The 16,285-nt window shown below is 41.0% G+C and overlaps 1 protein-coding gene across 2 annotated transcripts in view; it reads left to right on the plus strand.

The window, feature by feature from the left end:
- The window catches only part of pdxdc1 (pyridoxal-dependent decarboxylase domain containing 1), a 47,153-nt gene that overhangs the window by 21,567 nt on the left and 9,301 nt on the right, over positions 1-16,285 (plus strand). For both annotated transcript variants that reach the window (XM_050068680.1, XM_050068681.1), the window contains exons 14-22: positions 5,384-5,444; positions 5,967-6,037; positions 7,078-7,183; positions 7,334-7,508; positions 10,282-10,400; positions 10,481-10,602; positions 12,702-12,794; positions 13,146-13,242; positions 15,218-15,316. In XM_050068680.1, coding sequence (XP_049924637.1) covers positions 5,384-5,444; positions 5,967-6,037; positions 7,078-7,183; positions 7,334-7,508; positions 10,282-10,400; positions 10,481-10,602; positions 12,702-12,794; positions 13,146-13,242; positions 15,218-15,316 — 943 coding nt within the window. The remainder of the gene's footprint in view (positions 1-5,383; positions 5,445-5,966; positions 6,038-7,077; positions 7,184-7,333; positions 7,509-10,281; positions 10,401-10,480; positions 10,603-12,701; positions 12,795-13,145; positions 13,243-15,217; positions 15,317-16,285) is intronic.

Raw genomic sequence — 16,285 nt, forward strand, 5'->3', positions numbered from 1 at the left:
AGGGGTGGTTTAAGGGTTTTAGAAATCCTAGCTGGTTCTACTGTCTGAATCACTGCATGTGTCCCCAATTTGTTCAGTGATTTAGATATGTAGATTTGTTGTGCTCATTGACAGCTGTACCCCCTGGGTAGTAGTAAATAGTGACAGAGAAATGGCCAGATAAATGGCTATAAGTGTAGATGACATCAGTATAGCTGTACAGGTTGTTTTAAGTCATGTTGAATTACAAAAATAACAACTTTAGAATTAGCACGTTTTTACTATCATCAAAACAAAAAGCTAATTACTGCAATACTCAAAAAAGAGTGAGCCTGAATTATTAAGAGTGGAGATATTAAAAGTAATACACTCAACAAGAGTTGTGTGGATTAAAGATCTTCTTGCAGATTTATTAAAAGCCAGTGGTTTTGTTGTATTCTTATGCAAGCTAGGAGCGAGACTAAAGAACAATGTCTATCTGTCGGTTAGTCAGGCTGCCACTTTTGGACAGATTGAATTATCTCAGCAGCTACTGGAAGGATTGCCAAGAAATGTACAAACATTTATGGTCCCAACAGGATGAATTGAACTTTGGCCATCCCCTGACTTTTTCCTCTAGCGGCATCATCAGGTCAAAATGTTATTTTTTTAAGCGCTTTGTTTTTTAAGCATTGTCATAGTGAGCATGTTAGCATGTAGATGTTACCATGTTAACTTGTCTGTTAGTGTGGTTACCGATTCTTAGTGACGTTTTGAGTCAGATATCTGACTTCAGGGGGCTTTCCAGTTGAGATCTCCAACTGGAAATTCAGAAATCCCCACTTTGTTTTGCAAATTGAACTCACCAATACATACTTTGGTCAACTAGAAGTATAAAAATAAAAGATGTTTTGCTGCCTTTTCATCTTTACTAGCTAACAGTTGGCTAGCTTCAGACTGAGAGAAAATATTTTAATTCATTGTGCTGCTCAAAGGCTACAGCCAACAGCAATGTTTTCTTACATGTTACTCAATGAAAGAGTTGACGTCATGAATCAATTAACACACTTTAAATGTCAATATGATAACTCTGACCAATCCATTTGTTTTATTTTCGCTCTTGCATGATGTACACTTTAGTGATGATTGGATCTTCAAGCATTTGAATAAATGTATTTTAACTGCATTATGGGAAATATATTCTGTTAATGCGCTGCAGCACCACTACACCAATGCAAAGCAGTCTAAGTGTCTTTATCTTTACCCATGACACCCAGCTCATGGAGGCATTCTCAGGCCTATTGAAATATGCTGTATAGTCCGTCCAGCCTATTCTGGGTCTCCTCTCACCTGGAAGTGCTTGAAATATCTCCACAGACAGGCATCTTTTAATCAGGTGTCCCAGTAACTCAATATGGATGAGCAATGCTTCTATCAACATGGAGGAGCAATGTTTCTAATCAAAAGGGACTCCTTCCATTTTTAAGTCCAGAGCAATTGATACTGGCTGTCAGCTGAATTCAAATAATGTTAAATGTTGCTATAATGATTGTGACTCATTCTCTGTTGTCTCTGTAGCACTGTGGGTTGTGTTTTGTTTGTCCAGCTAATTCTCAGCAGTGAATGTTGTGTGTATTTCTTTGGTAACCAATAGACCAGGCACACGGCATCCATTGCATTCATGGTGGTCTTCTGAATACTGGTTTGATAACATTAATGTACACCAGTATCTAGTCTTAGACTAACCTTAACTGTGTTGGGACTGTCTTGATTCTGGTGTGGTTAAAAAGATGTTCTCTGCTTTTATCATAGGTTTTAGGATTTTTATTACCATGAGCTCTTCTTTACCTCTGTTTGACCAATAAATTTCTGTTGGCATAGTGTTTGCTATGACCGTCAGAGCACAAGTAGAGGCATCCCATCTGGTGATCTTTTCTTTATTCTTTTCTTGCTTCTGTTCTTTGTCTGAATTTCTGTCTCTTCTTCCTGCTGTTTCCAACTGTACAGTTGTATGTATGGGCCTCTGGTGTGGACTTCAACCTTCAGTTATCTGTTTCAGGCATGCCTGTTGTTAACTCTTGGGTGCTGTCTAAGTCTGTTGCTATATGTAATGCTGGGTCATATATTTATATAATCCTAAGGTTATATACTTTTGATTCCAATTAACCATAGCCCTCTTCACTGGCTCTGTCCACTGCTCTGTGGGGTCCACCACTGAGAGGAGGAAACCCTGAAGCTGGTGCATGTGCCTCAGCTCACCAACAGTTTGCCCTTAATAGATATTTGAAACTCTCAGTATGATTCAAATGTGCAAGGTCATGCAATGCATTGTCTGTCCACATCCAAAGGCAAATGCTTTTTTAACCTCTTAGCAGCCACAGTCAAAGGTGGGGTGAAAAGAATGCATCATTATGTCCTTGATTTTTTTCTCATCACAGTGTGGACTTTTGTTGTTTTCCTTATTTTTATGGGGGGAGCAGGTATTTTAATAAATCAGAATCAGAAATCAGAATTAGTTTGTGCATATAAATGATTTTGACTGTGGTTCTTGGTAGCTCTCAATGTACAGACACAGAATAAACATACAGCTAAAAAATAACGACTATAAAGCTGATCACGATAAACAAATATTTGACTACTTTTTACATTTGCGGCACCAAGGCTGTCATGTCATGGGAAAAGTTAGCCTTTAGGGCTGTTCATTTTAATTCTGACCATTATCTTTTCCCTAAACCTACCCAAGAATTAGCTTTCTGGTCAAAAGCCCCCGAAGACAAACTTCTCCCAATGGCGGCTACCATCAGCGGTGCCATCTTAGATGATGATACAGAAGAGAACAACAGCACTCAAGCCATGTCATCGACACAGCACTTTAAGGGCAAACACACTCATAAAAGAATAGATGAAAAGACAAGTTACCCACAAATAAAAGTTTTTTTATCTGTTTCATGGTGAAGCTGCTGCTTGAGTGGGTCTCTAATGCTTGGTTCACGAATTATGGTGTGAAACAGCAGAGGCACTTTAGCATCAAGCTAGCAAAGAATGTAATGTCTTTATAATGGAGATGGAAATAAAGTAAGAAAAATTAAAAAAAAATAGTGGCTTTTACTCACCACAACTGCAGGGGGTACCAGCTTCATTTGAAACAGACTACATTATGAATGGGTTGTTATTTATCATTCCCTCTGTATTTTTATATTTTTACTTTTTACCCGCTCCCGTTTGCCTTGATGAAGTTAATGCATTGCGCTGTCATTTCAAACTCAGCACTCCCTGTATGTGTTTCAAATTAAAAGCCCCTTATAACATCGGTTGAGAGAATCCCTTCATTTTCTAAATAGGCTTTTATTGTGAAACATTTGCAGGAACTTGTGGAGGATTTAGTGACTTGCATGTTTACGTACAGTACTTCAAATGTAGCTCCCGCCATCTGGTGGCGCTTTTTACATTACTATAACAACATTTCAGCTGGCACATGAACAGACACAGTGACTGAAATAATAGTAAAAGTAATAAAAATAGGACAAATATAACCCGATGACATTACACACGTCCTGAAAGACGATCGGGGATGATTGGTGTGGACCACCATGTAGTATGTCATGTTTGTCGGCCAACTCACGGCACGATTTTATGACAATAAAAAGACAATCGCCTAAAGTGACAAAGTGACTGTCAGAATGGACAAATATGTCGTGTAGTGTGAACCAGGCATAAGAAATATGGCCATTCCAAATGTCCTCTACTACTCCTGCTATTACGGTCATTTACCTGGTGGTGCATTTTGGTCTTCAGTTTGCTCATGATCTGCGTCTTGTCCTGAGCAATGCCCCACTCTTGAAGTTTACTTGCCAGCCCCTCTAATATCGAGTCATCCTTCACTGCCCTTGTTATTTGGCAGTTGATCTCATCCTCTGCTCTGAGGTTAAGGAGCTCCTGGTACTCATTGTCTTCCGAATTCGTGGACATTACTGCTTTTAGATTAGGTGCTAGCTGCTACCTTCTTCTTTTTCTGAGTTCCCTGATGACTCCTGCTCGAAGGTTTTGTAATCCTAGGTGGTGGGTTATCAACATAATACATCGTCCAAACGTTACCCCCGTCCTGCCTATGGTGCAGTCCTGCCTGCTGTCCCTTTCACACATACATTGATTCAGTGCTGTTATTACCTCTACTGCCAGCTCAAAGGCAAGACAATTCTTTCCCCCGAATCCATGATTGTATTTTTATACGCAGCGGCGAGGTGGCATAATGCCGCCATATTCCTGCCTTGAACAGGCTGTGTACAAGGGGCTATAGAGAGGGACACGATGTGATCAATTGTTCAAAAAGGATAAAGGCACACATTTTCAAACAGTCTGTCCTCCTAGGCAACCAAGGCATTTTGACCTTCACACAAATATGAAAGAAACTGTTTAGTAGTGTGAAGAAGAATGAAAAACAGAAATTCAAATCCTGCCTTCTTTCACACCTCCACACACCAGGCTAGTCGATGCCTGAGTGTGATTCTGCCATAAGAGAGGAGGTTTCAGACTACGACAGCACTCTGAAGCATATTGAGGTCTTGAAACTGTTCTTTGTGCAGTTACCACTTGGCTCTTCTCATGGATATAACAGTTATTTTTCTGGTTTCTAACTTGACAACACCACACACGCTTGTGAATTATTCATGACCCTCACATCAACACCCCAGACACACTAGCCTTCATCTCAGTCCCACCCAGGCATGATGCTTGCCCTAACCTTTCACCTGGATGTCATCAATAATGGGTTTCACTTTGGGTTTATTTCCTGTCTTAGTGGTTCAAAAAGTAAGGAATTGTACTAAATGCAACTTCACTGACATCATTTGTCTGCTGAATTTTATTCTGATAAAATAGCATCTCACAATTTGACACAAATAATACAGTAATACTAAACAGGACGCACCAACCCTAGGTGATCTACTCAAACACAGATGTGTCCAGGTACTGCCTGCATCAGTAACCTGGTTGCATGGTTCATAGACTTGCTTTTGAAATATTCTACAGTGATAATGGAGTAGTTAAAATGCCCAAATCCAACATATATTGATCAGTTTGCACTAAAAAGTAAGTCAGCCAGATCCTCTACACTGGAGCTGTAGCTTTGGTTTTGGCTGCTCCATACCACTGAGAGGCAATGACTCAGGGCACCTCTCCCATAATGACCAGTTTGACAAATCAAACAAGAAATGTGTGTGACATATAGTTACAGTTACCACAGATAAAACATATGTTAGTTTCAGTAGGCATGGACGAAAAACAAAATCTTTAATCCATGTTTACATCGCACCCTGTCAACTGATGATAATTGTTTTGCATGCCATACAGCAGATCACTTGTTAAGTGTAATAATAATGATCCCTGAGTCTTAGATGGCTGATCTGTGGCTCTATGTGTACAACAGGTGGAGGATGAACTCAGCTCTCCTGTGGTACTGTTCAAGTTTTCCCAGGAAAGTAGTGCCGGTAAGAGTCACACTCCCTGAACCTACAAACATGACTGAGCTAATATTGATACAGCCTTTGTCAGTTGGAAACAATAATGGAACAGTAATGCACTACAGGATAGAATGTCTGTGCTGATCTTATTTATTTTCGTGTTAGTGGAGATTATTAGAATTACTTAATTGTTTTTTAAAAGGATTGTGCCATAAAAAATCTGTAGCTCAAAGGACCACTTACTACTTTTCAACCGAGTCTCATTGTCATCATCAGCTTTGTTATTATCACAGAACCCAACTATGGTACTTAAGTCAATAAGTAATAACAGGTTGATGATGATGTGGGTCATAAGTGATGATAGAGAGGGATTACTTCTGTATTAGTCTAATGGGAAAATCCTGCATAGTTTACCTTTAAACTTGAAATAAAAGTTCTGAAATAAATGAGAAAGTAGCGGGATAGTAATGTAACTATACACAGAAGTAATCATGGTATATTGTTGTATTCTTAGTCTAGTCTGCATTTCTCTTTTTCCTGTTTTGATAGCATCCAGTGGGGGTTCAGTGGAAGGTTACTGCGCTGGGGAGAAAGAGGTGCTTGATTCCTTCAACAGATGGGTGAGTGTTTCCTCCTTAAATACGTAGCCTATACACCAATCAGTCAAAATATTAAAACCACTGACAGGTGAGGTGAATTACACTGAGCATTTTGTTACAAATCAATTTTTTGCTGAGAAACCTTTGGTCCTGGCATTCATGTGGATACCACTTGACACGCTCCACCCACCCAAACACCATTGCAGACCAAGTACACACCTGAGCAATGGCACTCCACAATGGCTGTGTCCCCTCCACAGCAGGACAAGCCCCATGCCACACTGCAAAAGCTTATTCAGGAGTGGCCTGGGGATCATGTCAAAGAGCTCAAGACATCGACCTGGCCTCCAAATTCCCCGGATACCAACTTGCTTGAGTATTCGAGGTGCATGTACAGCAGAGACACATGCAAACCACGGTGGGGCCTCCTTGGTTCAGACTTGGCTCTGACTTGTTGAGACATGGACACAGGACCTCTGGGGGTGTCCTGTGGTGTCTGGCACCAGGGCGTTGGCAGAGGATCCTTTGAGTCCTGTGGGGTACCAGCACATCCCACAGATGCTCGATCGGATTGGGATATGGGGAATTTGGAGGCCAGGTCAACACCTTGAGCTCTTTGTCACATTCCTTTGGTCATTCCTGAACAGTTTTTGGGGTGTGGCGCAGGGCATTGTCTGGCTGGGCAGCCGTAGCCATCAGAGAGTGTTGTTGCCATGAGGAGGGATACTTGGTCTGCAACAGTTTTTGGGTGATCTGGAGCGCATGAAGTGGCATCTACATGAATGCCAGGGCCAAAGGTTTCCCAGCAGAACATTACATTGTAATAAAAATAATAGATGCTATTCACTTCGTCTGTCAGTGGTTTTAATGTTTTGGCTCTAAAAAAATTAAGAGAAGTTTGTAATTTTTCAGGGCTCTTGTGTGCTATACCAAAGTTTAAGAAGTCAGAGCTGACCATATAACCACAAATATTCAACCTATTTTGTTGGGAGTAATCTCACAAGTTAACTCTCAGTGACCACACAGTTGATGTATTCCTTGTCAATATCTCCTGGGTGCAGCTGGGTGAACAGCTGGTTCAGCTGGTTCCCACCAGTGGGGTAGATGTAGTGGAGCTTGAGGACGAAGGTACATGTGTTCGCTTCAGTCCCCTCCTGACTGCGGCAGGTAACTTGAACACACACACACACACACACACACAGGCACACAAGCAAGACAGTCTGCGTAATATATTTTTAATGTATGTAAAATACTGTCAGCAAGGGTTAAACCTCACCAGTAAGAAGGCATGACCATGACTTTCTCTGTTCTGTCCAGTTCTGGGGACCCAGCAGGAGAACGTAGAGGAGCTGGTGGAGAAGCTGTCAGAGCTGGTGCCTTTGATGTGCTCCACGATGTGCCTCAGACAGGACTTCAGAGAGGAAATCCACCGACACTCACCCTCACTCAGATACATAGAGGACCTTAGCTGGCCTGGCCTTGGTGTTGTCAGGTAAGAATGGATAGGCTTTGAAAGTCCTGCCATGTACATTAGATTTACATTTTATCCAAAGCAAATTACAAGAAGTGCACTCAGTCATGTGGTTGCAACCCCAAAATGCGCAAGAGTCATGGAATGACTTCAACTTCATCATACACCGATCAGGCATAACATTATGACCACCTGCCTGATATTGTGTAGGTCCCCCTTTTGCTGCCAAAACAGCCCTGACCCGTCGAGGCATGGACTCCACTAGACATCTGAAGGTGTGCTGTGGTATCTGGCACGAAGACGTGAGCAGCAGATCCTTTAAGTCCTGTAAGTTGCACGGTGGGGCCTTCATGGATCAGACTTGTTTGTCAAGCACATCCCGCAGATACTCGATTGGATTGAGATCTGGAGAATTTGGAGGCCAAGGAAACACCTCAAACTCGTCGTTGTTTTCCTTAAACCATTCCTGACCAATTTTTGCTTCGTGGCAGGGCACATTATCCTGCTGTAAGAGGCCACTGCCATCAGGGATACCGTGTCCATGAAAGGGTGTACATGGTCTGCACGATGCCTAGGTAGGTGGTACGTGTCAAAGTAACATCCTCATGGATGGCAGGACCCAAGTTTTCCCAACAGAACATTGCCCAAAGCATCATACTGCCTCCGCCGGCTTGCCCTCTTCCCACAGTGCATCCTGGTACCATATGTTCCCCAGGTAAGCGAAGGCACACGCACCCAGCCATCCACGTGAGAAGAAAACGTGATTCATCAGGCCAGGCCACCTTCTTCCATTGCTTCGTGGTCCACTTCTGATGCTCACGTGCCCATTGTTGGCACTTTCGGCGGTGGACAGGGGTCAGCATGGGCACCCTGACTGGTCTGCCTATGTAGCCCCATACCCAACAAACTGCGATGCACTATGTATTCTGACACCTTTCTATTAGAAACAGCATTAACTTCTTCAGCAATTGTAGTTACAGTAGCTCGTCTGTTGGATCGGACCACACAGGCCAGCCTTCGCTCCCCACATGCATCAGTGAGCCTTGGTCACCCATGACCCTGTCACCGGTTCACCACTGTTCTTTCTTTGCACCTCTTTTGATAGATACTGACCACTGCGGACCAGGAATACCCCGGAAGTGCTGCAGTTTTGGAGATGCTCTGACCCAGTTGTCGAGCCATCACAATTTGGCTCAAAACTCCCTCAAATCCTTACGCTTGCCCATTTTTCCTGCTTTGAGGACAAAATGTTCACTTGCCGCCTAATATATCTCACCCACTAACAGGTGTTGTGGGTGAGATCATAGTGGTCATAATGTTATGCCTGATCGGTGTATATGCTGATCTACTTCAATAAGTGACATGAGAGATAGAGAAAGAGATTGTTTTTGTTCTCTTTTGTTGGCTGTACTCTGGCTGCCTTGACTCCATTGTTACCTTACATTTGGTTACATGACATTTAATATTCTTAATCCAGCAGCCACAATATGCTGCTTTACAAAGACACAGAAAAATGAAAAAATAGTTTCTACACTTTGTAATCAATATCAAAATAATCACTTCAAATGTTTTCAATGAGATTGATTTGTTAATCATTATCTTGTGGCACCACAAATTATTTTATGTCTCTTTTGTTCAGGACAAAAAAAAAAAGATACTATCATGATACGTGGGTCATGATAAAATGCTATTGCAATTTTAAATGTTTTGCAATATGCTGAGTATTGTAGTAACATAAATAACATATATATTTGATTTTATCCTTTCAATTGCAAACTAAGAAAAAACTTTATCAACATCTGTTATCATCTTATAAAGTTGTTCACCTCATTTCAGTCATTTTCATTGAAGCACTTGTTGCAAAGAATTATTTTGTAGCTGCAAGCATGTAGGCCTACTTGCTAAATGTACAGCATGTAATTATCATTCAGACATTCAGACAAACCTCAGCACGGGTGTCAAAACCAAACATCACATTATGATACAATGTGGCAAACTAAAGCAGGGCACAGTGTACTCTGCAGACTGATGGGCTGTTTTCTATAGTTTATCACCACAAATTTGATACAATTTGGTGAAATAGCAGAACAGCCACAAAGCATGAGCATTAAATCAAAAACAGAGCATGCCCCGCTGCCTACATGTGGTCCAGTCCTCATCAACATTTATTAAATTACCCATCTCATACAGATGAGCACAATAATTTCTCGATCATACTCATCAACCCATCATACATCAATAGTGGCCTGATTTTACGCATGATCCTCAATGATGAAGATACAGAAAAACTGAAGTTCATAGCAAAAACAGCATATTGTCAATAACCCCCAAAATTTCACAAATCATGTTTATAGTGGAACTCATGTCTTATTAGGAGGAGCCAAGCTCCCCCTTGCTCCCCTGTAGTTTGTACCCTTGGACCAGGCAATGAGTGGGGTTTGGTTGGTTACAGTGATAATTCAGATGCTAGTTAGGTGAGGACCTATTAGTCAAAGTGTGGTTGATAAATGGACTAGATGAATCATTGCTTTCTACAAAAATTTCTCAAGTAGTCCTCCTTCTGTGTACCAGAAATATAGTGCAAATATAATGGTCAGTCTTGCCATGTCTGAATAAAGCCACAAGCAACAATTGTGTGGCAGACACCTCTGTCTAAATGAGATGAAAAGCATCACTTTAACAGACAGATAAAACCAGCAGTGTTACAAATTCTACTTATACTTAATGTCCTTTTAACAATGGTGGGATTTGCTGTGGTGCTCGGTAGGACTGTGACGGATGTGTTGATGTTCAGGTACGAGCCTCAGGCTGAAGGAATGGATGAGAGCAGGAGGAAGCAGGAGTTGGAGAAAATCAACACCGAGCTGCTGAAGAAACTACAAGACCTGGATACTGACATCATTTTCTCCACTGGTTAGTACCTCTTCACATCTGAGAGGCCTGTAAGAAATATATCTCAGTATTTATCACACTGTTTTGTTTTGTCTCCACAGGCCCTGAGTTTGGGACAGAGGAGGACTGTATTTTTGTTGGCATGGTCACAGAGGACGTTGATGTCACAGAGTTGGTGGATACTGTTGCGGCCCTCGGGAGGGACATAGAGGAGAGCGGAAGGGTAACAGCTATATTTTTTTATAATATACTTGAAGGCCGTTAGATAATTACAAAAAGTCACATCAAAGATTAAATGAAGCCTCTCACCCAGTACTAACAAAGCAGGAACGATACTTATTTGTAAGAGGAATGATCATAATCATTGAGGGACATTGTGTAATCTTACTCCATCTTTTAAGAGGACTGATTATGCTCAGTATTTTTCAGTGTATTTAAGGTTTCTACTAGAACATGTTTATAGGCTTTAAGGATAAAAAACACATTATGTTCCTCACACGGTTTGTGCTGGAACACCTGTATTCACCCTCTGTCTAAACAGGCTCCGTTTAGCACCTGTCTTTTTAAGCCCCCTCCAAAAAAAACCCAGTCTTTTATTATTTGGTCAGCATGACCAGGTTGCCGCATCTCGGCGTCTCTAAACACAACTGGACATGTTCAAGCAGGAATCTGATCTGAATTCAGGGAGAAATTTACAACATTGGCAACACAGTTTGCATGTTTCCCAGAGCAGATGGTCATATAAAGAAATCCACCAGTAGAGACTGACCTCAGGTGGTACATAGGGGTGGGCGATTTATCGATTATACTCAATGTATCATGGCTTTTTCCATGCAGGATGTAGAAAAAAAAGTATATAGTATACTGCGAACACTGAGTAGAAATTTTCACTTCATTTCTTAAGCGACTTGCATGAGACAGCATTTTGGTTCTTATGCTCTTTTTTTATGGCCCTCTCCCTCTAACAGACACAAAAGAAAGAAAGAAAAAAGTCTCACGAGTAAGATATGTCCAGTACACTCCCTGCCCATTAAGACCACTCTCTGCTGGGTGATAAAGTGAGCAGGTGAGGTGGGGGGCAGGGCTCCAGACCCCAACCATTTAGTCACATTTTGCAACCATAGAGCACCACTGCGACTTGCAAATGCTATTAATATATGAACTGGAGACCTGTTAGTTTGTTTCTGATTACAGTCAATCAGTCCTCATGTTTAGCGGTGCAGCTGTAACGGTTTAAATTTCTGCTAAATGCTAACAACTAAGCTTCAAGTTCACAGCAAAAACATCAATACTTCCAACCCAAGACGAGCAGGGTGCTTCAGAATAAAAGCACCAGTGGTTCCACTTTGATCTATTCCATTATAACTCTTATTATACTTTATTACAACAGTACTGTATTTCGTTTTAACAGTACTGTATGTATTTTTATTCGAAATTACTTTATTTTGTTTTATTCTGACAATACTTAAACTTTATTGTAACAGTAGTTTATCTAACTTTATTGTACAACAGTAGTTACTTTATTTAACTTTATTGTAACTGTAGTTACAAAAGAGGACATCCTCAATACAGCCTTTCCATATGAGCTTCATAGAAAGAGTAGCGTCTGTATTTTTAGCAGTATTGAAAATCATATCCAAGCCTACTTAAGAGACCAAAACTGTTTTTCGTACCAGGCTGTAAACATGTTTATTTCTGCTGTAAAGTTGGGCATTTAACATGAGGGTCTATGGGGATTGACACGCTCTTGGAGCCAGCCTCAAGTGGCCATTAAAGGAACTGCAGTTTTTTGCACTTCGTTGGCTTCATTCTTTAGTCTCAGAGGTTTGCTGCTTGGAAAACATTGGATGTCAGTGTTGCTGTTAGGCTTATCTCAGCATGGTACTCACATCACAACTCACATTTCGTCTATTAATCACTGTGTGTCTCAACATCTGCAACCAGCAGTGACTCATCATCTTTTTGATGAACATGTAGATGACATGACACCATGCCTTACAGCAGAGGTACAAAGCAGTTTCATAGCAGGAGATGTCAGATTTTAGCATTAACTACATCAAAAATGAATGATAGAGGGCTTCTTTAAAAACAACAACAGTGCAGGAAGAAATACATAATAACCTAGAATGTATTAAATTATAACAGATTGATAATTTGTCAGTGTATCAAAAGGCGCCCTTTAAGTTATGTCCCAAATTGTTAAAGTGGAATAACCACTCAGCTTCAGTTGTTTCACAATTATGTTTTGTTTTTAAGAATGTGTAATCATTGTGATATACAGTATGTTTACTCTGTAAATGGCAGTGACTCTTTCTTGTGTAGCTATTGGAGAACATGACAGAGGTGGTGAGGAAAGGCATCCTGGAGGCAGAGCTGCAGCTGCAGAAGGCCAATGAGGAGAAACTCATGGAAGAGGTGTGTGAGTGCCCTTGAGTGTGTCTTATGTTTTGCTAGAATTCATTTAAAATTGTATACTTTTAAATGACGAAGCTTATATTCACTCCTTAAACGAGTCATAGTTGAGGCTCTGCATTTAGGATTAGGGTGGAGATTAGAATTCAGGATCAAAGGCTGTGTGAGGTAAGGATTTACAGTTGGATAATGGGTAAAATTAGGTGTAGGGTAAGTAAGGACTAACATGTCCTTTTGCTTTCTTGTTTCATTGAGTGTTAGTGTGGGTTTGGGTGTGTGTGTATGTGAAGGTTTATATGTGAGTATACAAATCCAGTCTGTTCACATTTGACTTCCTTTGTCTCTGTCCTATAGGGGATGCTGCGACAGATTCCTCTGGTTGGCTCTGTCTTAAACTGGTTCTCTCCATTTGAAAGCTCCATAAAGGGGAGGACCTTCAACTTGGCTGCAGGTACACTGTGTCATTGTATGGTGTCAATTATAGATGACACTTTGAAGTCACTGTGTAACATCAGGTGTAACTTCTCAACCCCTTTGATGAACTTGAAGCACAACAAAACCTGAAGGAAGCTTTGTGGTGGTCCAAAATGCAAGGTCCAGTGTCACATGAATATCTTTGCAGTTAAGGGTGGCCGATTTATCAAATATACTTGATGTATGGCAGCTTGTTGTCCCGTCTTTTTTTTTTAAGCCACGGGCGTGAGACTTGCTTCCTGTGGCTGTCTCTCTCTCAGACACACACACAATGAAAGACTCACAAACATGATACATAGATCATGTCAAAGGTAGAGCGGGTCATCCACCAGTCAGAAGATCGGGGTTTTGATCCTTGGGTCCTTCAGCCCACATGTCGGAGTATCCTTGGGCAAGATACTGAACCCCAAATTGGTCCTGATGGCTGTTCCATCAGTGTGTGTGTGTGTGTGTGTGTGTGTGAATGGTTACTGAGTAGCAGGTGGCATCATGTATGGTAGCCTTGGCCACCAGTGTTTTACTGTGTGTGTGAATGGGTGAATCTGACATGCAGTGTAAAAAGCACTTTGAGTAAGACTAGAAAGGCGCTATACAAGTGCAGTCCATTTACACACGCGCCTCCATCCATCGAGATCACATTCTATTGCGTGATAGTTCGTGAGCAGGCAAAGCATGTGTTGTGTCTGCAGGGGTCTGGACCGCTACTATTTAGTTGAATTTTGCAACCATGGAGCACCACTGCCACTTGCACATACTATTCATATATGAACTGGAGAGCTGTTTGTGTGTTTCCAGGGGCCGTACACATGCCACATTTTTTATGCCCTGAAATTCATTGTTGTAAATGTAGACATGCAGCAGGCACACTCAAACGCCAAAGTGACACCATTGGGGTATATAAATGTCAAGGTATATATTGTGTATTGCGATATGGCCTAAAAATATCATGATATTATTTTAAAGCCATATCGCCCAGCCCTTCTTGTAGTTTTTCAGACTTCATTTAACATGACTGCTTTGTCGTTGGCTTGTGTGAAAGTGTCCCACAGTCATGAGTGGACAGTTGTAAAGAGCTTATGTTGAGATACAACTCTAAAATATGCATGTGATGTAAAAGATACCACCTTTTAAGACAAACTGAATGTTCATTATATCCGCCAGGAGTAAGCCTGGAGGTTATCATGCGTTTGGTTGTGTGCGTGCATACAGGTGTATCTGTCAGTACTAAGCTAGTCTTGCAAACTACTGGACCAGTCAGCCAGAACATTTATGACTGTATGCTCAAGGACCTCTCATCGTTGCAGTAATTTACAGTTTATGAAAAAGCTGTTATGTTTAATGTTTTATACCGTCATAGTCTGCTGACTCCTCACTCCTCTTAACTGGTGGCACGGCTGCAAGTTGTCAGCAAAATCACGTAGGTGAAGGCATTTCCAGCAATCATCTAGGCTAAAAACAAGCCTTGTCTTGTCTTGTCCAAAACTGAAATCCATAGAAAAGTTTTGTCTCAATTTGAACCTGAGCATCTGCAGATTAATTCCATACTTGTCATGTGTAATCCACTAAAGTTAGGCACAATATCAGTTCAATGAGTCTGTGTTTTTGTTATCTTCACCACCATCTTAACTGTAAGAGAGCCGGGAGGGACAACTGAGTGAGATTCATTCCACTACTGTCATGCATACACTCTGGACACACAGCCCGCCCTGCGCTCTCTGTACCCCACACACATGACCCCAGACACACCCGGCAGATATCCACACTCTACTGAGTGCACTTTTCTAGTTGTCATTTTGTTTGATATGTGTTGCTCCATAACCATAATACTAACCATATCACTGTGTATTATGCAGATAAGCTCTTATAAAAAGTTAATATCAAACTATGGCAATCTTTGTCAGTATGTGTGTGTGTAACATACATATGCATTTTAATGGTGTGTGTCTCCATAGGTTCCCTGGACTCCACAGAGACCACATACTCCACCAAGGCTCAGGCAGGCAGGCCGAACCTACAAGAAACTCCCACCTCCTCATCAAAGAAATTACCAGGTAGGACTGTCTTTTTTTATACCACTGTTAAGGTAGATTGATTAGGTTCATTTTGTCTTCTTTTTAGAATTGTTCAATATTTTCTTATCTTCAGACAAAAAAGTGTAGGAGATGTTTCTTTTACCTGCTTGACAGTTTCGACTGTGACTCCTGTCTTCCTCATAAGTGTCATCCGACGTGTTACTGACGTGTCATTTATCAGCTGGCCGGCCCAACAGACCTATCAGAATCTGATAGGTCTGTTGGGCCGACCAGCTGATAAGTGACATGTTAAGCTGCCCTCAGTGAGACTGAGCTTTTTCTCTTTCATATTTTAAATTAAAAGTCCATCAGTTATCCTGTTATTAAATGGTTTTATCATTTATTGATACCATGATATATGAATAGATATAGTCTTAGATTTTTGATATTGTAATATCTAAGTGTTGTCTTTTCCTGGTCTTAAAGCCTGCATTACAATAAAGTGTGCTAGCTGTTCTAAATATTTGTCTTTACCCACTTAGTCATGATATACACATTACTGATGATTACTAATTCTTTATCAAAAATCTCATTGTCTAAGTATTTTGTGAAAGCACCAATAGTCAAGCTACAATATTGCTGCAATATCAGTATCAAGGTATTTGGTCAAAAATATCTAGATATTAGGGCTGTACCCAAATATTCGGGGAAAAAAACAACACATCTACATTGTACGTGTATGTCAAAATCTGACAATGACAGCAGAGTATTGCGCCTGCAAGTTACACCAAAACACTAACTCTCAGCATAGTTTTTTTTATTACATGACCACTTTGGTACAAACATTTACCTGCCAGTGTGGCAGATAGCTTTCCAGGATTTATGTGCCGAAAAGAGGGGGTATTATGTTTTCTGGTTGTTCGTCTGTCTATCTGTCCGTCCGTCCCATTCTTGTGATGTGACATCTCAAGAACGTGTTGAGGGTATTTCTTTATACTGTGCACAAAT

Source organism: Epinephelus moara, chromosome 18 (assembly GCF_006386435.1).
Source record: "Epinephelus moara isolate mb chromosome 18, YSFRI_EMoa_1.0, whole genome shotgun sequence".
Lineage (NCBI taxonomy): Eukaryota > Metazoa > Chordata > Actinopteri > Perciformes > Serranidae > Epinephelus > Epinephelus moara.